The sequence below is a fragment of the Vombatus ursinus genome, unplaced genomic scaffold, assembly GCF_900497805.2.
Source record: "Vombatus ursinus unplaced genomic scaffold, bare-nosed wombat genome assembly UNPS02008996.1, whole genome shotgun sequence".
NCBI classification, from domain to species: Eukaryota; Metazoa; Chordata; class Mammalia; order Diprotodontia; family Vombatidae; genus Vombatus; species Vombatus ursinus.
The window spans coordinates 8,237,268-8,262,888 of record NW_020948774.1 but is presented as its reverse complement, the minus strand read 5'-3'; the positions used below and the strand labels follow the sequence as shown (position 1 = coordinate 8,262,888).

At 39.2% G+C, this 25,621-nt stretch overlaps 1 protein-coding gene across 1 annotated transcript in view; it reads left to right on the top strand.

The window, feature by feature from the left end:
- Positions 1-949, top strand: part of SEC14L1 (SEC14 like lipid binding 1) — an 83,695-nt gene extending 82,746 nt beyond the window's left edge. Inside the window, exon 17 of the mRNA XM_027850128.1 lies at positions 391-949. Within this exon, the coding sequence (XP_027705929.1) occupies positions 391-406 (16 nt within the window). The 3' untranslated portion in view covers positions 407-949. The remainder of the gene's footprint in view (positions 1-390) is intronic.
- Positions 950-25,621: the final 24,672 nt, after the last annotated feature.

Below are 25,621 nucleotides of genomic sequence, written 5' to 3'. Positions count from 1 at the left end.
TGTGTGTGTGTGTGTGTGTGTGTGTGTGTGTGTGTGTGTGTGTGTGTTGTGTCTGGGCCAGGGGGTGAGGAAGGGAGGAACAAATAGCAGATGGCTGAGAAAATCCAGCCTTCTGATACCAATTAATTAAGTTCTTCCAAAGCAAGTTTATTTCCTGAAAGAATTCTTTGGCTTTCATGTTAATTTCCTGCCTTTCTAGACCTTAGCTGTTTTGCCTTTCATAGGATGAGCTTAACATTGGCACCAGAAGGTTGTTTTCAGAAAGCATGATAAAGGTATTTAATTTGGTGGCATTTGTGCTGCTTCCAGATAGTGCTTCCTGTTTTCCAAGTTATAAGGACCTGAAGATGGTCCTCTTTTCTCTTCTTTCTCTCCTTATGTTTGTCTCAGATGGCGATTTTGCTGACAGCTGCAAAGAAAGTGCTTCACTCAACAATCTACATCTGCCCAGAGATGTTTGTAGAGCTATTTGAATTGTAGCCATTTTAAGTTGGCTCAAAAGTGACATATCTTTTTTTCCATGAGAATTTAATATGTCTTTAAGAGCCCAAAACCCATTACTACACAAATGTTTACAGGGTTTATTCATGAGGAAAGTAAGAATTAATTCTCCCTTTAAGAAAATTGATGTGACAAACATAACCTGATTGTGCAGTTTGCAGTTTGCCTGTATGATTTTGCTATTTCATCTCCTTTTTTTTTCCTGAAGTGTGATACTATTACTTCTCTCATTCCACTCTCTTCTGGCACTGATGATTCTTTTGGCTTCTCCCCAGTATTACTAGAGTCTTAGCCTACCCTTCTTCCTGGGTTCATTAGTCACATATCAAATTCTGTAAATGATTATAAACATATTACCTCACTCTTGGTAATAAGATACTGATAGTCTTTAAAAGATTTTTTTATTGTTATCAATAATAAATGTGAACTGTTTAAAGAAAAAAAAGGTATTTCTTCACTGAATTCAGTCTGCCTAAATTAGAGTTTGGAAATGAGTAAAGAAGCTGAGTGTTGTTTTAAAAATTGGTCCTCACTTCTTGATGTTACCAAAAGAAAAATACTTGGGTTCCACTTCATTTTAGTAGTGTCAAGAAGAAACTAAGAGTATGCCTTAGATTAATAATCCTAGGTTCGTTGATATTTAACAAAACTGGTCATGATTCTTTTCTTCCACTTATCAGAATGTGTGAAGTCCTAACCTATTGCAACTACGATCCTGTTTCTTCAGTTGTCAAAGAACCACTGTCTGAGAGGCAGCTCCTTAGGTGCTTTCAGAAGGGGCAGATAGCAGCTTCTAAAATGAAGACGCAAATAGGGTGTCAAGAAGGTTCATTTTTAATTTAGTTGAGGATCTGGAAGAGCTGTGTGATGGAGTTACAGGGCAGGATGTTATGATTCGATGAATTTGGCACCCCCATTTCACCTTACACATACCACATGTTCACTGGTGGTAGGGTTTGTGTAATTGTGCATACACACTCTTATCCCCCCCACCCCCATGACAAGTGCCAGACTTGTCTTAACATCAACATGAACTGAGAGAACCTGTAAAATATATTATCAGTTCCTTCCTTATGGATTTCTGGAAATTGAATCCCTAAGCTGTACTAACTTCTAATTGATACTATGTGAGGGAGAGGTTAGTGGAGTGAGAGAAAATGAAAGGTAGATGGTGATTTTTTTTTTTCTTACAACATGGCTATGTTTGCAGTTGGAAAGAAGTTGCAGGTGAACAAACTAGTAGCCATTACATCCCAATATTGGGAAGCCAATGCCACACTCCCATCTTGAATGGTGGGTTCATTTGTTTTTCCCAAAAAGGAGCACACAGCAAAAATTCTGACCTAGGGAAGAGTAGGAGAATTTTACTGAGTAAATCTAGATAGGATAGTAAGGTGGAGAGGAGGCAGTACATTAAAGTTGGTCTCATGTAACTACATTTAAGGGTTTGTCCATAATAACATCCTGGGTTTTCTCTATTATGAACATAATCAAGCTCACTTAAATTACTTAATTGATCTCCTCAGTTAACAAAGAAAGAAAAAGCCTTTTTCCATTAATTTTTTAAAGTGGTATATTTAATGTTAAAAATTTCTTATTCAACTACATCATTCTCTGTGATGTATTTTCTTTTATATCTTTCCTCCCTCCCAAGGTGTTTAGTAAGCACACAAATGGAATGATAACAAAGAGTACACTTAACAAAGAAATTGTGTTTTTCTGGGGACCATGGGAGGATGTTCAGTGTGGGTCTGCTTAAATTCAACTTGTTTCTCTTTATGTCAGATTCCTAAAACCTTTCACAAAGCCCAAACCACACAAAAGTTCCCAGACCTTTCAAGTTGCTTGTAACCAGATCTTACTGAATCTGCAGGAAATATTGGCACACAGTAAAGTTTCCCAATTAAAGATTTGGGGATACAAAAGCAGTGCTTGCTGATTTGAAGGAAAATTAAGAAATTGGTGCTTTTAAAAGGTAGGTTTCATCCTTTTGGACAAACCATCTTCATTGCTCTAGGGAATTTTGCTGCTTGTAATTGTCAGTTTTAGTTTTGAAAGTGTATGGCTTAACATTTAGCCACTCTAATGACAGATGAAGAGAGGCTGTGTGACTTAGTGGATAGAAAGCAAGTTTTGGGGTCAAGAAAACCTGGGTTCAAATATTATCTCTGATGCATACCAGCTATGTTACAATGTCACTTAACCTCTCAGTAACTCAAACAATTTTCTATAAGTTACTGGTCTTAGTTTAGCATAGTCCCTGACACGTAGTAAGTGCTAGTTGCAGATCTGTAACTGGGGAAGGAGTTTCCACATTGGGAGTTCCACGTTCCTATGAAATCAAGTGTCCAGACCCCTACCTCACATCCAAAAAAAAAAAAATTACCAAAGCAGAGCAAAGAGGACTCACCAGTCTGCTGCAGGCAACAAAATAATTACCATGCTTTAAACACATTGCGGAATGGAAAATAATTCCCAGCTTAGTGTAGTCAGGGACACAAATAAATAGAGGTGTCACTACCATGTTAATTAAATAGATGTTTCTGTGGGGGAAACTCCTACATAACAGTTAGAACCCAGATCTCAAGCCTGAGGTATTTTGTCAGCTGCTCTTGGGCATAATGACTAATTTGGTGGAGAGGATGACTGGGAGAGCTTTGTAGAGAAGAGATTCTTCATTCCTGCTTTATTTAGGGACAGACCAGTGCAGGGAGAGAAAAGACTTTGGAAGGCAGACACATAAAGGAAAGCTGGATCCTCACCATATCCCTGATTTTTAGCTTGCCTCCCTAGAGATTTCAGAGGAGTTCACTCTAGAGTAAAATCAGAGCCTTTCTTGGTTTTGCTGTCTTCCAGTGAGCAAGTTCATTCACTCTTGTTTTCTTGTATGTTCTTATATAATTTCTACAATTTCTCTTCACTATTTGCTTTGATAAATGGGTTTGCGCACTGTTTACTATTTGCAGTTGTCTTTTTATGTGACTTGCATTTGGTGAAGATTCAGGCCTGTGGGATGTCAAGCAATGATAGCAGCTTTGTTGCCAGAGAGGGTAAGCTAGAACTGTGTTCGAAACAGTCCATTCTTAATAGGTAAGTATTCCTGGAGACTGAATCCCCAGAACCACTGTGGCAGAGAGCCATTCCCCTTCCTAGGGTGGTGTTAATTTGTCAGACATTTTTACTTAGAGTTTGGACACCTGACCTGGGCAGTCAGGTGTATATGATTATGCAGCTGTTGATTAGCAAGGGCAAACCTCTTACCCTGAGATGGGAGGGTGCTATTTTGCCAGGTGGGGACAGTTTGGGGGACATTTGGCTTGGATGAATAATCTGACTGGCACAAAGAACCCGCCTGGGCAAGATTAGCTGTCATGTCCCAATGTCCATATTGACAGTGGGCTTACTCCCCAATCTCTATTGTTCTTGTAACATCTCCAACTTGGTTGTTTAGCATAGGAAGTCTCTGATAGACATTAACATGCCCACAAACTGTATACAGTAGAAGGCATCAATAAAATTCCTCCAATGATCCTGACCCCAGAAAGGAAAGCCTTTGACTTTCCAGTCCTGAGCTCTCCAGGACAATTTGGCCACACTCATGACTACTCCCAGGAATCAGTATAGATAAATATCTTCTCCACCTCATCCCTCAAGGCTCTTTTACATGCCAGCCATGCAGCCTAGAGCTCAGCCAACTGGGAAAACTTGCCGGGACTATCATTCCTGAGGGTATCCCATGCTACTGAATTAATAATTATCGAAATCCAGTTGCACATACCTCTCTCCTGTTAGATGGGACCATTATTAAACCAAGCAAAATAGCATTCCTCAGGAACCAGATGGAGACTCACAGCTAATGGAAGGGGCAGGGTTGCAGGGCCAGGACTGGAGTTCTTAAGTCTCTTGCATGTTCATCACCTGTTCATTAACAATGGAGAGAGCATGATTTTGAATATAGTATGTCTATTTAGCAAAGGAAGCTTTCTGTCTTCTACCTGTCTTATTAGAGGGAACTATCTTGCATCATTCAGCTCATGATAGGCAACTCAAGAGACAAGATGACCCTGTGTCATCTGTTCAGTAGCAACTAGGGCCTAATAACAGGTGAACAGCCACTTTTTAAAAGTGATTTAGTTTGTGGCTGCCTTTAGGAACTTGGAGCTCTTGAAGTTTAACAACGGTATATTCTACCTACCCTTTGGTTCCCATCAAAGGGTTCATTCAGCCTGGTCTTTAAGGATAAAAGCTTCCAGAAATATGGGCCTTGCAGGGTCATAAGGACCCAAGAGGAGAGAGTGCTGGGCAACCTGCTTTAGCTTTTAGACCTGTAGCCTTGTCTGGGCTCCAGTTGCAAAGATCAGACTTCAGCAAGTGACTTAGTAAATAGGGGCCATCAGGATCCTTCTTGAATTGTGGGGAAGTAAGGATTAGTAGCTTATTTTGGACTATGTCTCGAATGCCCTGGATTTTTCCTATCTACTGTAGTCTCAGACATTAGAGGATGCCTTAGACTTGGATAAAGTTGAAGGGTCCCTGGTGCCCTGGTGCCTTGGTGCTCATTTTCCCTGTTTGGTTTTACTAGCACCTAGCTATCAATTGTTTTCTTATCAACCCCATGTTTCAGGATCCACAACCCAAAGTTTCATATAGGAGAAAATGCCCTTGCCCTTGTCTACCTAGCAAGGTAGCAGATTCTTTTCTCCATCTCCCACCCCCCTAAGAAAGAAAACAGAAAGCAGAAGGTACTCAGGTACCAGGGACCCAGTCTTGCCTAATTAGACAAATACATATTCTTGATGCTGCTATGTACTTATAGCCACCATTGCCACTGGGAGGTGAGTGTAGAGAAATCCCTTCACTCCCCACAGCTAGAGGGCAAATGCTGAAAGAATCCCCAAAGAGCAAGCTGTTTCTTCTCAGTTCCAGCAAGTGAGAGCTACCCACTCTGTGGCCAGTTATGCAATTCAATGCAACCTCTGTCTCTGGTAATGAATCAGGAGCTGGTGTATCATATGAACAAGGCACATTTCCTTTAGCAAAGAGCCAGAAACCATGCCCCATAAAAAGAGATCAGAGCACATGGCCAACTCCACAAGAGATTATGAGAGGTGCCCCAGTCCAAGAGATCAGTTCAACGGAAGAGAGAATTTGAGCCCCATTGCACCACCAATCAATCAATCAATAAGAATGTATTAAGCACTTCACGGGCCAGACATTGGGCATACAAAGACATAAGCAAAACAACCTCTGCCCTTAAAAAACTTACACTTATTGGAGGAGGGTGCGTAGGATCACAAATCTAAAGTTGGAAAGGACTTTAGAGGACATCTAGTCCAATACCCTCATATACAAATGAGAAAACTTGGGCCTGGGGTGTGTGTGTTGTGGGGGGGAGAGGAGGTGGTTAAAGTTACTTGCCTAAGGTCACTCAGGCAATAAGTTTTGGAGGCAGGAGATTGGAGATGGAACATTGTGTGGGAGGAACAATGATAAGGCCAGTTTGGGTGGATCATAGAGTATTAAAGGGAGTAATGTGTTGTAAGACTGAAAAGGTAGACTAGAGACAGGTTATGAAGGGCTTTAAATACCAAACAATTTATAATTGCTCACAGGTAACAGGAAGCCATTGGAGTTTATTGATTAGAGAAATGACATGATCAGACCTGTTACTTTAAGAAAACCACCTTCAATGTGGAGGAGAGATTAGAATGAGGAGAAACTTGAGGCAGGGAGACCAATTAGCAGGCTAATATAATAGATGAGAGCCTGAACCAGGGTGGTAGCTGTGTGAATAGAGAGAATGGGTCATATATGAGAGATGTTGTTGGAGATAGAAATGATAAAATTTCACAGTTGATTGGATATGTGAGCTAAAGAAGAGTGAAGAGCTAAAGACAACACCATAAAAATAATTGAAAATTTTATACCATCATAGTGGCAAAAAATGAAGAAGTAGAAAAATTATTCAAAAAACTTAATGAGTCTTTACAAATTAAATCAACATGACCTTTAATAGTTGATGCTAAGGATGGCGAAAAATATATCTGAAAATGTGGTTCAGGAATAAGGTCAAAGTCTTCTAGGCTACATAGAAACTGCACATTTCTATATCACGAATACTTTCTTTGACAAAAGAACTGGTAAGCCCTGGACATGGTAAGCACTAAATTATAGCCAAAAAAAAATTAAATTGATTATCTCTTAATAGACAAAGAAAGACATGTACAGTCAGATGTTTGAGCCATGATTAGAATTAGTATAAAACTATGAGAGAAAAACAATGAGAAAAATATGGCACCCTATTGAAACAACTAAATCCTGACTTGTGTAACCAAGTTATTGATGGAAATATGAATGGAAATATTGGAAGTAATGGATAATGGAAAATGAGTAATGAATAATAGAAACCATACCAATACCAACTTAATGGACCAAGAATGCCACTGTTAGTCCTAATGAATCTAATCTCTAAAGAAAAGGGTCAGGCTCTTTTTTTTTTTTTTTTGACACTCGCTCTTTATACCCCCACTCCCAAATCCCAGTGAAAATCACTTAAAGCTTAGGTTTGACTCATTTCTAGGTTTTCCCCAAAAGATATCAGAAAGGTATTCAGTATGCAATATATATCAGGTATAAGGCAGTTGTTTATTCCTCCACACAAAAGAATTGTTTAAAACACAATACTCAAAGCACAAATTCACAAACACTTAAAAGACAAAAGTTACCCACAATTCCTGTTCAAACATGAGACTACTGAACTACTGAACAGCCATTTTACTACTACTTTGGCTTGTACTATCCAAACAGATCTTATGTTCTGGCAAGCCAGAGCATCCTTTTCCTGTCACTTAATCAACAAGTATTTGAGTCTCTCTTCTTTTTTTATTTTATTTATTTTTTGTGAGGCAATTGGGGTTAAGTGACTTGCCCAGAGTCATACAGCTAGTGAGTGTTATGTGTCTACAGCTGGATTTGAACTCAGGTCCTCCTGACTCCAGGGCCAGTGCACTGTGCCACCTAGCTGCCCCTTGAGTCTCTCTTCTGCAAGACACTGTCTTAGGTGCTACAGAAAAAAAAACACAAAGAAATACATATCTATTTGAAATGAGCTTATATTCTAATGGAGGAAAAGCATCTACATACAAAAATACATGCAGCATAAATATAAAGATAAATTTCATACATATGCATGTGTATATACACACATATACAAAGTAGTTAAATATAAGGTACAATGGGAGGGAGCCATTCTTCCCAATTCAGTGGCCAATCCTCTTTAGTACTGTAGCCTATCACAAAGGGAGGAGCACGCAGGGACCAAGGTACCAAACACAAGCTTACTTCATCATCCTGAAGTATAAGTTCTTCAGCACTGAATGTATGTTTCCCCATAAATGACCAGGGACTCCACAGACTCATCCCCACACATCCTCCATGGGATATATTCCAGTCCAATCCACACTGTATATAATAGTTTTATGCAGATGTTTAACTGATATAAGCCAAATATCATAAAGAGGAAACCAAAAGAGTAATAAAAGCACTTTAATCAGTAAACTCTTGATATTACTTGCCAAGAAGAGGGAGATAGCAGGCAAAGGTAACTTTTGTAAAATCTTTTGGAAAAAGATTGAAACAGTATGGTGTAGTGAACAGAGTGTTGAACTTGGGTTCAAATTTGTGACTTTGTACAAGTCATTTAACCTCTCTGTGCCTCAGTTTCTTAATTTATAAAGTGGAGGGGAGTTTGGATTCAGTGACCTCTAAGGTCCCTTCCACCTCTAAATCTATGCTTCTAGAAGATGATAGAAATGTATAAGCAGTCTCAGCTCATAAAGTGAAGGGTTAAAGCACTTTAAAAGAAAACTTCGTGGGATGCCTTCTAAGCAAAGTCATACTTTCCAAAGGCATTTAAAGATGAAATTGAAAGACCAACAAGCAAGAGAAAAATGGAAAGGATGAGCAACCATTTTAATAATGACCTTTTTTACCATCAAGGTAAGTAGAGTCACTTACCTTTGGACTATCTAGCATGATAGTCTTCTATGTGGTTATAGGAATGGCACCAAAGAGGTGGGAAAAGCAGCCAGACTAGACTAAGTGTTTCTAGAGGTGATCTATACTGAAGTCCACACAATTTTGAGGGCACAGAGGGTTTGTTGCACTCTTTTAGAAAGAGTGGGAAGCCTAGGACCAGCAGAAGATTTCCCAGTTCTGCTTCTTCAGCATCTCAGGTCTGGGGTTTGCTGTTGTTGTTATTCATCATTCTTTCTCCAAGAGGACCAATGACCTCAGGAGGGTGATATCTTGACTTGCAAGTGAATTGGATTTAAGTAATACAGGGCTGTGCAAAGTCATCAGCCTCACTCTCTCCTCCAAAGTCATCTGAGTCCAGTGGCAAGACATAGGTCAAGATGACTGGTGATCTTGGCCTTTTTAAGCTAAGGTCTTTCCCAGGTTTCAGTTTGTCTGAGGCAACACCCATTCAGTGAATTAAGGCTAGATAAGAATTGAGGCACACGATGGCATTGTTTGCCTACTCAAAAGAATCAATCTGGGAGGGCAAGACCCTCAGGGTTTCTGGCCAGAACAGAAACAATTGCTATTTACATTTACTCTGAGCCATTAAAACCCAAACAATGAACAAGTAAGACTTGAGCTGAGACCTATTATTGGGGTTTTGTTATGTCTGGAACAGAAGAGCATCTTTGCTCTTTTTGCAAGGTCATCATGGAAAGCTAAAGACCCTAAGCTTAGTCTTGTTTTGACAACTCTTGAGACTGCAAGTCTCCCTGAGACTGGTCAGACCCTTCTCCAATTCCATCATCATTCTTTTCATTCCATCTCATTGCCTTGAGTCCCAACATCATGGAAAATGGGACAAGATATTAAAGCATTAAAATATTTTTTTGCTAGACTTTTCACTGATAGAGGGAACTCCCAAGGAGTAAACCCTTTTTACCAATGCAGATAAACAATTGTTCTACAAAAAGTCCTAGAGTTGCCTAGAGCCCTGAAAGATTGTGACCTGCCCAAGATCACACAGGCAGTATGTGTCAGACTGAAAACTTGAACCCAGATTTTCTTGGCTTCAAGGCCAGCTTCCTACTGGCTCTGTCACCCTGCTTTTCTGGCAGCTGGAAATGATAAAACAAAAATTGCTAACAGAGAATTGGTAATAAGTAAGGAGAGAATAAGAGAGCCCTTAGCTGTTATTTATAACTCAAGTCACCTTGGGTCCTCAAAGAACTGGTTGATGTGATTGGTGAGCCAGTCAGTGATATTTGAAAGATCCTGGTAAAGGAGAAAGGTATCACAAAGTTGGAGAAGGAAAGATGTCCCAAAGGCCTGGATGATGTGACTCAAAAAGCAGTTATTTTATCCAGTGTCAACAAGGCAAGAGGTATCTAGTTGGGTACCCTAAGGCTGTCCAGTTTCCCTTATGATGTATATATTTTTTTAATCAATTACTTGTATAAAGGCATAGATAGTAACCTTGTCAGATCTATAGAGGGCAATGCCAAGAGGAATAGTTAATACAGAACTGTAATATGTACCAATAAAATCTTTGCTCTCTCTCTCTCTCTCTTTCCCTTTCACTCTCTCTCACACACACAAGTGCACATGAGTGCACTTACACATACACACACACATACATTGACCCATATGCACTGAATGAATGATATTTCAGAAAATCCAGTTTCTTTTGAAAGCACATGCCAAACACAGAAAGTGGAGAAACTACTGAAAACAAGGGTTGGGGAGGGGTGAACACACCAACAGATTCACCTCTTCTTTATGAGAACAAGAGAGGCAGAAGACTAATCATCACCAGCTCTATTCTCAGCAGCGCAATTGTTACAGTATCCTTTAGTCCTAGAAATTCCTTAAAGGGTGCCCAGGCATGCAGTTTATGACAGGGCCAGTGTCCCTTTCCTCAAAGCTGTGTAAAAAACTGGATCTTAGGAGTGACATGGGGCTTCTCTTCAAGAACCCAATTGCAACCTTTCTCAGTTATTTTAGCCAGCTCTCAGTCCTCTTGGTGACAGGATTTTACCACTAAGCATGTAATCAGCTATGCTTTAACTCAGCCTTAAGGCTTCAGGCTGCCAACTGCTTAAAAATCATCAGTTTGAGTCAATCCATATCCCAGCCACCAGACTCAATTCCAACAATGTCCACTGACATTCCATGCCAGATATTATGTGAGGTGCTAACATACATTCTGATAGAGATAACAAAGGGTAATAGAGGAGGAGATGAGAAGGAGGATAGATAATTTCTTGCCTTAAATGACAACAGTAACTCAGAGTACGCAGGTGGTACCCTACCAGTTACTCCTTCCATCTTTCAGTAATATATCCTCTGGCCAGCAGAGGGAGCACAAAGCCAGTCGTGGCAACCATCCACTTCTTTCACTGCTCACTCTTGAAGCACTTCCCCCTGGTACACCCTACTCTTTCTAAGTTCATATATAGGAAATGAAAATATTTTAAAATCACCAAAATATTTACAGCAGCACCTTTTGTACTATCAAAGAACTTCAGAGGAATGGCTAAATAAGCTGTGGTACATTAATACCACATTAAGGATGAATAATGGCAAAGGCTTCTGTGAATTGATGCAAAGCAAAGTCAATAGAACCAGGGAAATAATATATGCAGTGGCTACAAGAATGTAAATGGAAAGAACAAAATAATTAAAACCTTATGCTATGAAATTATATTGATCAAGCTTGTCTCCAAAGAAGTGATTTTATAGGCAAAAGAGCTCAGTGAACTCTTATACTAAAAAAATGCTATTTTCTCAAAGATCTCACCATTTACTTTGTAACTAATTTATAACCAACTTCCAAGATTAAAAAAAAAAAAGCAATTCACCACCAATAGAACACTTAATGTAATGTTTATAACTTTATCCTTACTCTTTTATTTTTAAGTCAGCAATTCTTCCTAACCTTTATTTTCCTTTTCATGTCAAGTATTAAAGATTTCCACCTATTTTTTCAATTTTGCTTATTCTTTAGCAGTTAACCAAAATAAATGAGAATGCTGAATATTCCTGATCTTAAAAATAAGCTGATCACATTTTCCATAAAAAGAAGGGCAGTGGCAAAGTCTTCGGTGCGCCCATGGAAACTATAAATATTAATTTATTGGTTGACTAATTTCAGTCTTGCTAAGTTTAATGAAAATTCATGTGATAATCCTTTGCTACCATATAGGTGATGGTAATTATTAAATAAAATTTTAAAATACAGTGATTGTGTATTTCATGAAAAAAAAATAAAAAACTTAGTTTCCTTTAAGGCAACAGGTACCAGCCATTTCCTATGCAGAGTCCTTCCCAAATCCCCTTATGGGATCTTGCTCTTTCTCTCTCTCTTCAAATTATCTTGCCTTTACTTATCTATTAACATGTTGTATCCTAAGGGGGGGTGGGAGGTAAGAATTGTTTTTCCCTTTTTTTAAATCTTTAAATTTCTGTATCTTGCATATAGTAGCCATTTTACAAGTGATGGTTGAATTGAACTGTACTACTCACTAATACTAAATGTAAAAAAGATTTTTAAAAGTGTGAAATTCTTCAATTAACCTAATGTGATTTATAGGACATTTGCCCTTGGATGAAGATTAACTGAAACCACACATTTATTCACCTGGGGTAGTCATCTCTCAGAGAACACAGACTGTGACAGTGGGTATCCCAAAGAGGTTAAATAAGATTTGTGTAACAAATGGAATTTTACTTCATTGTCTTGGCCTTTTGAATCTCTCACAGTGCTGGCAATTTAGAAAGAGAGCTAGGCTAAGCATATTCTGAGCCCTTCCTACATAATAGGAACTTACCTGGTGTTGTGCTAATTCCCTCTGGGATAGATGACATAATAAGAAGATGATGGTTTTAACTTTGGTAGACTATAAGCTTCATTCCAAGCCCCTGTTGCTACTGTTGCCCTTCCTTCTGTGCTGGGACTGCCATCTCTGCTCTCTGCTTGGTATTCTGCTGCTACCTACAGAGGGCTTGTATAATTCTGCCCAATCCAGTCCAAATCTGATGGCAGTTTGATCTTTTCCTGAGGGGATGATCAGAGGAACAAATTCTTAGTGAGAATCTAAACTGTTTCCACCACTCATAGAAGAATTCATCTAAACCCATCCAAACGCTTATTACTAGAGCAATCCAACATCAATCATCTCACAAACTAAGTTGTCATCACTGGCACATCACATCTTCCAACATTGAATTGAACAATTTTAATTAGCTATATAACAGTTCAAATCATGCAGCTTTTTGGAGGTTCATTTCATGGCTAACATATCCTGGTGGGCCAGAGACAGCAGGGCGTGGTAGAAAGTCCACTGAATTTGGATTATCAGAGTCCCCGCACTGGAATTCATGTATGGCCTTGGACAAATCACTTCTTCGGGTCTCAGTTTCCTCGCCTATAAAATAGGAGGGGAGACTTGAACTAGGTGATTTCTAAGGCCTATTCAGGTTCTACAACTATGATTATTAGAAAATCAGTCACTCTTCCATGTGTAATTTAGGCAAGTAACACCAGCCCATAAATTTTTTCAAATTCAAGCTCTCTCTTCAATGTTATGTGATGCAACTCTAGATTTACACAAAGGTTTAGACAACACATCGTGCTTATGTGTGGGTGTGTGTGTGTGCACATGTGTGTGAGTTTGTGCGTGTAAAACATTAGCTCTATTTAAAACACCTCTGCAGCCCCTCTTGAAACCTACGTTGAAGTGGGTTGGCCTTCCATTCTGGGAATGGAGAGAATAAAAGCATAGTCATACACTTATACATACATACACATCAGGAAGTCAGAGGTATCTGAGTTAAGTTAAAAAAAAAAGAGATAATGACTGGATATGCAGAATTGAGAGTCATTTGCATATAGTTGAATCTACTAGGAGCTGATGAGAACATTAAGAGAGAGGGTATAGAGAGAGAAGAGGATTGGGCCTAGGATAGATCATTGAGGTACACACATGAATAGGGAAGGAGGTGTGGATGAAGATCCTGCAAGGAGTCTGAAAGGGATTGGTTGGAAATCATGTGGAAATCACACACAAGAGGTTTTAAATGTGTCCTAAGATGAGTTGACTCCCAGTGATCCCTTCATGAGGTGTAAACCCCTTTAATTGGATCAAGAAGGGAACCGCAATATTGACTATCCAAACAAGCTAACCACTCTGAGGGCTTTAAATAGCTAGAAGAATTTTGGCAGTCAAGCAGCCCAGCAGTGAAATAGTCCAGAAGCAGAATATTCCAGAGTCCTCACTAAATATTATTGAATATCGTTCCCCTGTTATGGCTAAGTAAACCTTTTTGTTAACTGTTAACTGATCTACTAGTGTCTCATTTTATGCCAGTTCCAAACCTGCAACCTACAACAGGAGGCAATGAAAGGTTTCTTTCTCTCTCCTCCTCTTCTTCCCTCCACACTCCCATTGACTATGTCATCTGAAAGATAAGACAGTGCATCCAGTCAGGTCCAGAGAGACTGCAAGAGTAGAAGGCAATGCGTCTAGCCCATAGCACAGTGAGACACTGAGGATAGACTTGGATATGGAGAGCCAGTCCCCTAAAGGAGGAAGCAGTGTCAGGGACCATGATAACCTTATATCAGGGAAGAACACCAGCTGTGAACTTAAGAAGGGAACAGATCATGGGAGCCCAGGTAAATAGCTAGCCCAGTAGAGATGCATCCAAAGGGACCTATGTGAGGACTCTCTCCAAAAGGAGAAAGTACCAGGAGTTGTGAGTTACCTGTTGTCACACCTGCTTCCTACATTATGACTCACTATCATTGTACTTTAAGTTTGGGTCCACTCCTCCCATGGTGCTTACCGTATTTATGGGAAAGTATAACCCAGACTTTGGGGGAAATGTCTTTGTAATACTTTTTCTTAATCTACCTTTTGAGTAAATGCTTTTGCTGATGATTCTCAAATCTACTTATCTAGTCCTAACTTCTCTGCTGACCTCTCTTACATCTACAATTACCTATTGGACACCTCAAACTGGATATCCCATAGGCATCTGAAACTCACCATGTCCAAAACTGAACTCATTATTTCCCCTCCCTTCTCCAAACCTTCCAAACTTCTTTATTGCTGTTGAGTATACCACCCTCCTCCAAGGCACCCAGGCTCTCAACCTTGGTGTCATCCTTGATTCCTTACTTTCTCACCACCATCCTCCATAAAATCTATTGCCAAGGTTTGTTGATTTTACCCAATCCCCCTTAATTCTAGTGCCACCCCTCTGTTGATTATTTCCAATTTATTCTATCTATAGCTTGTTTGTACATACTTTGTTTTCATGTTATATCTCCCATTAGACTATGAGCTCCTTGAAAGTAGGGATTGTCTTTTCAGATGAAGAAATAAAAGCTATCTATAGTCATATGAAGAAATGCTTTAAATCACTATTGATTAGAGAAATGCAAATCAAAACAATTCTGACATGCCACATCACACCTATCAAATTGGCTAACATGGCAAAACAGGAAAATTATAAATGTTGGAGAAGATGTAGGAAAATTGGAACACTGATGGAGTTGTGAACTGATCCAACCATTCTGGAGAGCAATTTGGAGCTATGCCCAAAGAGCTATAAAAATGTGCATACCCTTTGACCCAGTAATACCACTTCTAGGTCTGTATCCTAAAGAGATCATAAAAATAGGGAAAGGACCCACATGTACAAACATATTTATATTAGCTCTTTTTGGGATGGCCAAGAATTGGAAATTGAGGGGATGCCCATCAATTGGGGAGTGGTTGAAGAAGTTTTGGTATATGAATGTAATGCAAAACTATTGTTCCATAAGAAATGATGAGCAGGAGGACCTCAGAAAAACCTGGAAATATTTATAGGAACTGACACTGAGTGAAGTGAGCAGAACCAGGAGGCCATTGTACGCAGTAACAGCAACATTGTGCGATGACCAACTGTGATGGACTTAGCTCTACTCAGCAAAGCAATGATCTAAAAAAAATTCCAAAAGACTCATGATGGAAAATGCTATCCTCATCCAAAGAAAGAACTATGGAGTCTGAATGCAGATCAAAGCATACTATTTTCTCTCTCTCTCTCTTTTGTTTTTGTTTCTTCTTTCTAGTGGTCTTTCACTTTGGTTCTAATTCTTCTTTACAACATGATCAATGTGGAAATGTGTTTAATATTAATGTATATGTATAGCCTATATCAGATTGCGTGCTGTCTTGGGGAGGGGGAGAAGAGGGAGAGGAAGAAAATTTAGAACTCAAAATCTTACAGAAGTGAATGCTGAAAACTAAAACTAAATAAATCTAAAAAAAAAAGAAAGTAGGGATTATCTTTTGTCTTTCATTGTATCCCCTGTACTTAGCATAGTGCCTGGCACATAGTAGATGCTTAATAAATATTTACTGACTGACAGACTAAAGGCTAATTGAATCAACTGTTAATGGGAACCATACCAGCGGAGACTCCTGAGCTCTAGTTTTAGAAGTATATAGTGAAGTGTGTTGTCCATAAAACCCCACAAGATTAACTCTAGAACCCTGAAAGTAGTTGTAGTTGTTTCTGTGGGGACCCAGCTAAAGAACCCAAGTATAAGTTGGGGAAATGGTACTAGAAAGGGTGCTATAGCAATAAAAAGATCATTGATGACCTTGGAGAGAGTAATATGAGTAGCATATCAAAAATGAAAGCCAAATTATGAGGGGCTGAGAATATTGTAGAAGATGAAAAAGCAGGCTGTGAAGGGAAAGAGAGATAAAAGGTTATAGCATAAAGGGATGATTGGCTTTTGTGATCCAACTTTAGATTGGAAAGGGACTTTAGAGGCCACTAAGAGTACAACCTCTTCATTTTAAAGATGAAGAAATTGAGGCAAAGAGAGGTTAAGTGACTTGCTCTGGGTCACTAAATCTTAGGGAGGATTTGAACTCAGGTCTTCCTGTCTCCAGGTCCAGTGTCCTAGCCATTATGCTAGATGTTCTGGGCATGTTATAGACAATAAGAAAGGATATAGAGAGTGGATATAGAGAGGTTGAAAATTAAAGAGAGGGGAGATGATTAAAGGGACAAGCTTCTGCTGGAAATGGGAAGGGATGGAATCAAGGGCACAGTGAAAAGCTGGTTTTTTCAAGAAGGTCCACCTAAGGGGGCAGCTAGGTGGCACAGTGGATAGAGCACTGGCCCTAGATTCAGGAAGACCTGAGTTCAAATCCGGCCTCAGACACATAACACTTACTAGCTGTGTGACTCTGGGCAAGTCACTTAACCCCATTGCCTAGTCAAAAAAAAAAAAAAAAAAGAAGGACCACCTTAGGGCAACTGGGTGGCACAATGGATAAAGCACCAGCTCTGGAGTCAGGAGGACCTGAGTTCAGGTCCAGCCTGAGATATATGATACTTACTAGCTGTGTGACCCTAGGCAAGTCACTTAACCCCAATTGCCTTGCCCTCCCAAAAAAAGATTAAGTGGCAAGAAGGGCCACCTTATCCCCAAGACTAGAGCAAAGGAAGAGGAAATGGGGGTACTGTAGGGACAGATAAATATCAACAGCACTCAAAATGACATAAGATGTAAGAAACAATGGAGGAAACAAAAATGAAGGAAACAGAAGTGTCAGGTTACAATGTAGCATAACTTACATTTTATTCTGTCTATCTGGGGTTAGGTGGAAGAATGGGGCTAAAATCACTCAGGCTTCATGTTCACTTTCTTTCCTTAGACTGTCATTCCCCAGAAGAAGGTAACGTTAGGAACAACTGAGAAAAAGAGATGAATAAAAGGCAACTGTATAGTCTGTAGAGCACAAACAAGAACTACCTGAACTTCAGAGAAAGGCTCCTAAACTGCTGCTTCTATGTGAAAATCAGGTGTCAAGGGAGGATCTTAAAACCCTGCACTTCTTCGGGCCCAACAGGTTCTTCCTTGAGAATTCTCAATAATAACTCTCAATCTCTGTGTCTCTGTCTCTCTCTTTCTCTCATGTTCATCCCCATTCCCCCCTGCCTCCACAATTGGAAAAATTATCACAATCTGGCTCATTTTAATTCACTCCTAGGGCCATTCTACCACGTTCTGGAGCAAAACAAAACAAGGCCCCCAAAGCTTTGAGCATGGGACATTTAATTTTGATGGTAATGAACTGACTTCATATCATGTACAGAACATAGATAGGGTTAGTATCTTAGCCCCAATCAGAGAATACAATTGGGATCACTGACTGGCCACCAGTCCTATTGAATAACTTGAGTCCTTCTTCCTCCTTCCCCACCCTTTCTGGTCTCCATACTCTCCTTAACAGAAATTCTCAAAGGCAGTGAGAAGAGTAAATGCCTCATGTAGCTGTAGTCTTTCCACCTCCAAGGCACCAGGTTATCTCTTTCCTACTCTATTTTGGCTGGGTTCCCAATTTCTTACAGATAGATAGTCAAGCTCCTTTTCCCTCCTGGTTGCTTGCATGGCTCCAGATTTACTTACTCATGACTTATTTTCTCTCTATCTTACACTCTCTTCCATTCATTGGACCCTGCTAAGTACCTTCTACCCACAACATGCTGGAGAATATAATCTTCTCTTATCATTGCTATTATAACCCTGGACCCATGTTTTGTTGTTTTTATTGTTGTTGTTGTTGTTGTTGTTGTTTTAAGAAGAATTACCCTGGAAATGAGGTCCTTGAACAGACAGACATTTACCAGAGTTTCCTACATGCTCATGACTTTGACACTGATGTACTTCTGAAGAGAGTATCAAAGATGAAGAGCCTGGACATCTGGATGTTACCCAGGCAAGACTTCACATTCTAGACTGCCCAAGCAAAGATATGAGTAATGGCTGGTGGCCATCATCTGGCGTGTGGACTTCTGCGGAAGTCATGGATAAGAGCATATGAAAAGTGAGATTAGCCACAAGTGGAGCTAATAGATCGTGGAGGAGGAAACCTTGTTTGGGACAGTTCTCTTTTCCCTTTCTCCATTCTTGACTGCGTGAGTCACACTCTATTTACCAGGACAAACTAATCCTTGTCATTGATGAGGGGAGGGAAGAAAAGTCCATTTTTTTTCCTCCCTAACATTGTAACCCAGATGCCTAGCATCCAAATTTTCACTTTTGCTCACTGTTATTTGAGGTTGTGTGAGGTTTGATGGCCATCAGACAGAGTTAGTCATCCCTCCCCTTTCCTCAAAATCTCTGATATTCATGGAACTGGATTTTCAGAGCTCTGAGGCATCTCAGTATCAGCAATAGTGAGATTTCTCTAATTATTTCCAGTCCTGGCGGTTTCCAAGGTCTCTGCTTTGAATTTCTGGCCACACTGGGGTTTTCTGTGGGAGGTGACAGGGCTCTGATCTTGTTGCCTCTGGACCTAGAAACCTGGCACACTACACATTTACATGTCTCTGGTTCATTTCTGGTCTCCTTGAGTTGATGTCTGGCTCGTTGGCCTAAGCTGGAGTAGGGTTTTGATGAGAGCCTCCTTTCCTATTATGTATAATTTTTTGGTTAACTTTTTGTGTAGTTGAGAAGTGGAAGAATTTACTTGCTATAGTTTTTCAGTAGATTTCTTTATCAGTTTTCAGATAATATTTAGGTTTTTGCTGAAGTAGGTTTGTGGGAGCTGGGTTGTATGCCTCTGTTCATGTATTCATCTTGGTTGTGAATTTTCCATTGTACCACTACTTCCACAAAGTTTTCCACCTTCTGTTATAAGTTGTTTATCCTCCTTTTTTTCTGTCCAAAGATTTTCATTTTAAAAAATCTACTTCACTTCATCTAGGTATTCTTGTAGTCTTTGGGGACAAACTATTCTTTTCTCCAGAGCTCTCCTTGACTTTCTTGTGGAGTTACTCTCTTCCTCTTGGTTTACCTGTTGGGTTTCTTTTAATTCTTATTATTGTTTTTAAAAATGTGTTCAGCAATTTATTCTATTTTCTTATCCTTCAAGTCTCAGTTTCTGGCTAGTGACTTTATACTTGGGCCAAACTTTGCTTACCCAGTATTTGCTCCAATATTTTTAGTTGGGGTAGTTGGTCCTGTCCACTTTGTAATTTGGATGCCGTTGCCTCTGCTGTTCTGGATGTGGTGGCTAACATTCAGACCTGCCCTCTGTGGGAATTCTTTGATTCTGGCTCAGTCTTCTGATGGCTTAACTCACATTCTGGTCTTGGCCCATTCCTGTTTCCTTGCAAGATTCTGAACTGTGAATAGGCTGCATCCCTTACTGTGGCCATGACAGGCCCCAACCAGATGCTGATTTTGCCAGTAGCAGGCCTGAGCTGAATGCCAGATTCTTTGCTTCTCAGGTGCTGTCCTGACCCTGTATTCTTCCATGACTCTAGTGCTGGTTGTTTGGATGCTGTGCTGCCTGGGTACTGGTCTACCCCTGTCTCCTACTGTAGCTTTAGCTTGGGCTGCATGGATACTGTATTGCCTGGTTACTGGTCTGGCCTTGTCTCCTACTGTGACCAGTTCAGGCTTTCTGGATGCTATTGTTTTTTCCTCTTCTGGTTTGTCTCCACTTAAAGCATGCCAAAGCTTCTGACAGTCTTCTCGTGCAGTGCTGGACTTGAGGGAGGAGCTTAGAGCCAGTTCTCTTGGTTTTGTTTTGTTTTTTTTTTTGTCATTGTCATTCCTTTGGGTGCTCTTTTAGAATTTTACTGGAGCATCTGAGGGGGATGTGGGCTTTTTTAGGTCCTGTCATGTTACCATCTTAACTGGAAGTCTTCAAGTTCAGGTTTAGTAGACACAGCAATAGTTTTAATATGGTCTATGATCATCAGCCCAAACCATAGACCAGTTCAGGTACAGGTACAGATAAGTCAATAGGTTGTAAAAGAGCTAAGATTATTCAACCAGTGACCAGACTGATTTGAGATGTATGGAGGGATAGCTTAGGATATCCTCAAGGACATATACTAATGCTAAAGTGTACTCATGTATTGTATGGCTTGTATGCATTTGCACATGTTAATTAATGCACATGTTAATGCTGCATTATTGAATATGCTTATGTTTTTCATGTTTATTTGATTTTGTGCTAGTCTTATGACTGTATTGTAACTATATTGTGATAATTGTGAATACTTTTGCTATTATTTGTGTATATATTGTTGCATATTTTGTTATTTTATAAGCCTACTGATTTTACTTTACTGTTATGGTTATTCATGTTTGTTTTTATTCTATGTATATGCATGCAATGTTGTGACATGTGCATGTATTATATCCTGCAAGTAATTTAGATTAGTTGTCCCTGAAGCTGCTTTTCAGGTGATGGTTTACATTGTGCTGTCTATTGCATGTACTCTTGATGTATATCTTCTGTGAATGGCACCCTAAGGTAATTACATAGAACACTGGGTTAATCATCATTGTTCTGTTAAGTGCTGGTGTTCATTTTTATGTTATACTGTGAAATTCAAGTGTACTACAGCTGATTTTTTAAGGGATAGCAAAATTTCAAACCCTGGGAAGGAATGTTATCAGGCATTCAGACTTTTTCTGTGGGCAGGGGACTGTTTGGGGACCAAGCAGCAAGACATTCTGAGAACTGTAGTTCTAACAGACAATGTGAGTTTCTCCTCTTTCTCATCTGAAGGGATAAGAATCACAAAACTAAGTAAAGAATGAGAGACTGAATGCAGAAATTCTAATGAGGGGAGAGAGAGACAGAATGAGTGTGTGTGTGTGTGTGTGTGTGTGTGAGAGAGAGAGAGAGAGAGAGAGAGAGAGAGAAGAAAAGACAAGAGAAGAAAAGAGAGAAGAGAAGAAAAGAGAAGAGAGGAGAAGAGAAGAAAAGAGAAGAGAAGAGAAGAGAAGAGAAGAGAAGAGAAGAGAAGAGAAGAGAAGAGAAGAGAAGAGAAGAGAAGAGAAGAGAAGAGAAGAGAAGAGAACTCTGCAGATATTTTCCAATGTGAGTTTAGAGACTGGAGTTGAGATATTCTAGACTTAGCTCCAGTAGTCACATCCTCCACTCACTAGAAATAAACTGATGGTGTGGCTGGAATGGACTGAAGTGGCTGGTTGTTGTTATTCACTGAGATCAGTGAAAGGATACTGATGACTCCCTTTCCCTGTGCCTGTAGCTGGCAGGCATTTTCTACAGACTTTCCTAATTTCTTTAAACTAATTCTAATTCCTCACATTATCTCATATGAATTATGATCAATCATAAATGTTCCACAACTCATATATGTTAATTAATTATGTACAGGGAGATTGCAATAGAAGATACCACTGGGATATAAAGAATTAAACAGAATAGAAGTCTGAAGCATAGTCCAAAATGCTAGAGGCTCCCACTTTGCCAACAGCACAGGCAAACCTTGGAGATTCCAGCAAAGATCAACAAGGCAGGTGGTCCACTCTTCCTACAGAAACTTATTGAAATCTTCTAGATCACATGGCAAGAGGAAGTTATGCTCTGGGAGATCAAGGACGCCTCCATTGGCCATCTCTATAAAGGAAAAAGAAACAGGCTGTCCTGTGACAATCACAGGGGGAATCTTTCTCTTAGTCATTGCTGGCAAGATTCTTTCCAGAGCCCTTCATAGGCTGACCCTTCCTAGAAGATCCTTCTACCCAAGAACCAGTACAACTTCAGAAAGGGCTGAGAAATAGTCAGCATGATGTTTGCTACCTTATAACTCTAGGAGAAATACCAGGAGCAAAACAGAGGTCTATACACAACATTCATCAACCTGACCAAGACCTTTGATACTGTTTAGTAAGAGCTTGTATAAGATCATGGCAAAATTTGGTTACCCAGAGAAGTTCATCAGTATTGTACACCAGTTTCATGATGGCATGTTTGCACAGGTTCTGGATAATAGACAATGCTCTTGCGCTTCCCCCGTCACCAATAGAGTGAAGCAAGGCTGTGTGCTAGCAACCATGCTTTTTTTTAGCATGATGTTTTTGGCAACATTGTAGGATGCCTTCAATGAGGATGAAAACATCATCAAGTCAGCTACTACACTGATGGTAAACTCTTTAACTTGAAAAGACTATAAGCCAAGACCAATGTGGAGAGAAAGCTGGTACTTGATTTTTTGTTCACACTCAATGCAGCCTCTGAGGCTGAGATGCAACAGGGTATGGATCGATTCTCTGCTACTTGTGCTAATTTTGGCCTGACAATCAACACCAAGAAAACAGAAGACCTCTACCAGTCAGTACCATACCATCAATATATGCAATCATTGATCACAGTAAAGGGAGAAATTTTGAATGCTGTGGATAAGTTCATTTACCTTACAGTATACTTTCCAGGGATGTCCACATAGATGATGAGGTTGATTCATGAATTGTCAGAGCTAACTCAGTGATTGAGAGGCTGTGAAATAAAAGTGTGGGAGAGGTGTTAAGCTGTATACTAAACTGATGGTCTACAGAGGGGATTTCACTAATGTAGCCTGTGAAACCTGGACAGTCTATCACCATCATGCCAGAAAATTGAACTGCTTCTACCTGAATTGTCTTAGGAAGATTCTGAAGATCACCTGGCATGATAAGGTACCAGACACTGAGGTCCTCTCTTGAGCTGACTGCCAAGCATTCAAACTCTACTGCATAGAGTACAATTCCAATGGGCTGGCCATGTAGCCTGAATGCCAAATGCAGGCTTACCTAAAAGACTATTTTATGTGCAACTCACATAAGGCAAGCATGACATGACATGGTGGTCAGAAGAAGCAATTCGAGGGCACTCTAGAGGTCTCTCTGAAGAACTTTAGTACTGATTTGTGAGACACTGGCATAAGACGGCCCAGTATAGCATGGCTGCATCAAAGAAGGCAACATACTTTATGAGCAAATCAGAATCACAGTAGCACAAAGAAAACATGATCTGCACAAATCCAGAGACATCTCCATTCCAAATATTCTACTGGACTATTTGTACCCAACCTGTGGTAGAGCCTTCTGAACCCGTATTGGACTGATCAGCCATAGTCAAACACACTGTATTCTGACCCCAATATCGTGATATCATTGGTCCTCTTTGAAAATGAAGGATGAACACCTCAAAGATATTGCAGGGTTGGTTTGTGACCATTGGAATAAAGTGAATATTGCAATAAAGCTAGTCACACAAATTTTTTGTTTCCCAGTGCATATAAAAGTTATATTTTCACTATATTATAGTCTATTAAGTGCACAATAGTATTATTTTTTATTATATTTGAATTTATTTTAAATTTAAATACAAAATAAAAAAAAAACATTGCCAGGTGCACAGTAGAACATAAGAGAGGATTTAATATAAAGCAATAAATTTCCATTTCAAGAAAATCTATATAATAAATACTATACATTTTCAAAGCTGTCCATCCTTTTTTTGTTTCCTTGTATGTTTTCTTTTGTCCTATGCTATGCACTTTTTACTTTATTTTTCCCCCTTCCTTGTCTCCCAATAAGGCTACAATTAAGTGTGGATATATGTGTGCATGCATATATACATACATGTACACACACATATACACATATGTACATGTATATATCAATAAACATACACATATTTACACTCAAACACACATATGTAAGACTGCATTATGCTTATTTCCACTTGTCATTTATTTCTCTGTAGGTGAATAGCATCTTCCTTCATAAGTCCAAATCTTTCCATATTTTTCTAAATCTACCAGCTCATCACTTCCTACACCACAACAATATTCTGACCCAATAACATTCTATCTGGGAGATTGTCTCCATGGGAGTTTTTCCCTCTAATTTTTCTGCATTCCCTATATTCTTGGCTACATAGGTTTTATTTATATAGGAAATTTTTAATTTAAAATAATAAAAATTAACCATTTTACACTTCAACATTGCTCTCACCTTATCATATGGTTTAAGGTCTGATAACACTGAATCTAGTTCCTTCACATCTTTTCCTTCTGGTTTCCTTGAAGTTCCTGACCCTCTGCTCTTCCAAATGAACACTGTTATTATTTTTTCTAACTCAGTAAGATAATTTTTTAGTAATTTAATTGGGATGATATTACATAAATAGATTACTTAAATAAAATCGTCATTTTAAAAAATTATGTTAGCTTTACCTACCCATGCATAATAAATATTACTTCAATTATTTAGATCTAACTTTGCATAAAAGGTGTTTTGTGTTTTATTCATATAGTTCCTGTGTCTGTTTTAGCAGGTATACTCTTATATTTTTTAATACTGTCTAGTTATTTTATATGGTCTAAAACTATTGATTAGGATGGTGGACTCATAGTGTAGTTTCCCTATTTTTCTCTTTTGATTAAACCTGATTTTAGCTTTATCTCTGAGATCATGATTACTATTCCTGCCTTTTTACATAATACATTCTACTCCTGACCTTTAGTTTATATTTGTGTGCATCTCTCATTTTTATAACATCTCCTAAAAGCAATATATTGTTGAATTCAAAATTTTAATCTGCTATCAGTTTCCATTTTATGAGTAAATTCATCCCCTTCACATTCTAAACTATACTTACTTGTATATTTTCCTCCTTCCTATTTTCCTCACTATCCTTCTTACCCTATTCCTATCCCTCCTCACTCCTCTACTTTACTTCTACCCACTACCTTGCCCTCCTATTCTTTAACCTACTTCCCCCCCACCCAGGATCTTTCCTTTATCCTCTCCCTCCACCCTATCTCCTTACCCTCTTATTTCTTTCTGAATTTAGAAGATTTTTATATCCTTCTAAATATATATGTTGTTCCCTCTTTATCCCATTTCTATTAATCTATACACCCTTCTCTATGCCCCCCTTTATCCTATTCCCTATCCCTCCCTTATCCTATCTCCCCTCCCTATTCCCTGGCCCTCAGTATTATTTCTTTAAAAAAAATGAGTGTACCTTAATTTAAAAATACTTGATTGTTAAAAACATCTGAGCCTTCAACAAGTTGTAACCTTTTTGCCGGTGGAAGGTTTTGCCTCAGTTTTGATGGCTGCTGACTGATCAGGGTGGTGGTTGCTGAAGATTGGGATGGCTATGGCAATTTCTTAAAATAAGACAACAATGAAGTTTGCCACATACATTGACTCTTTCTTTCACCTGAACACTTAGAGGCCATTATGGGTTATTAATTAGCCTAATTT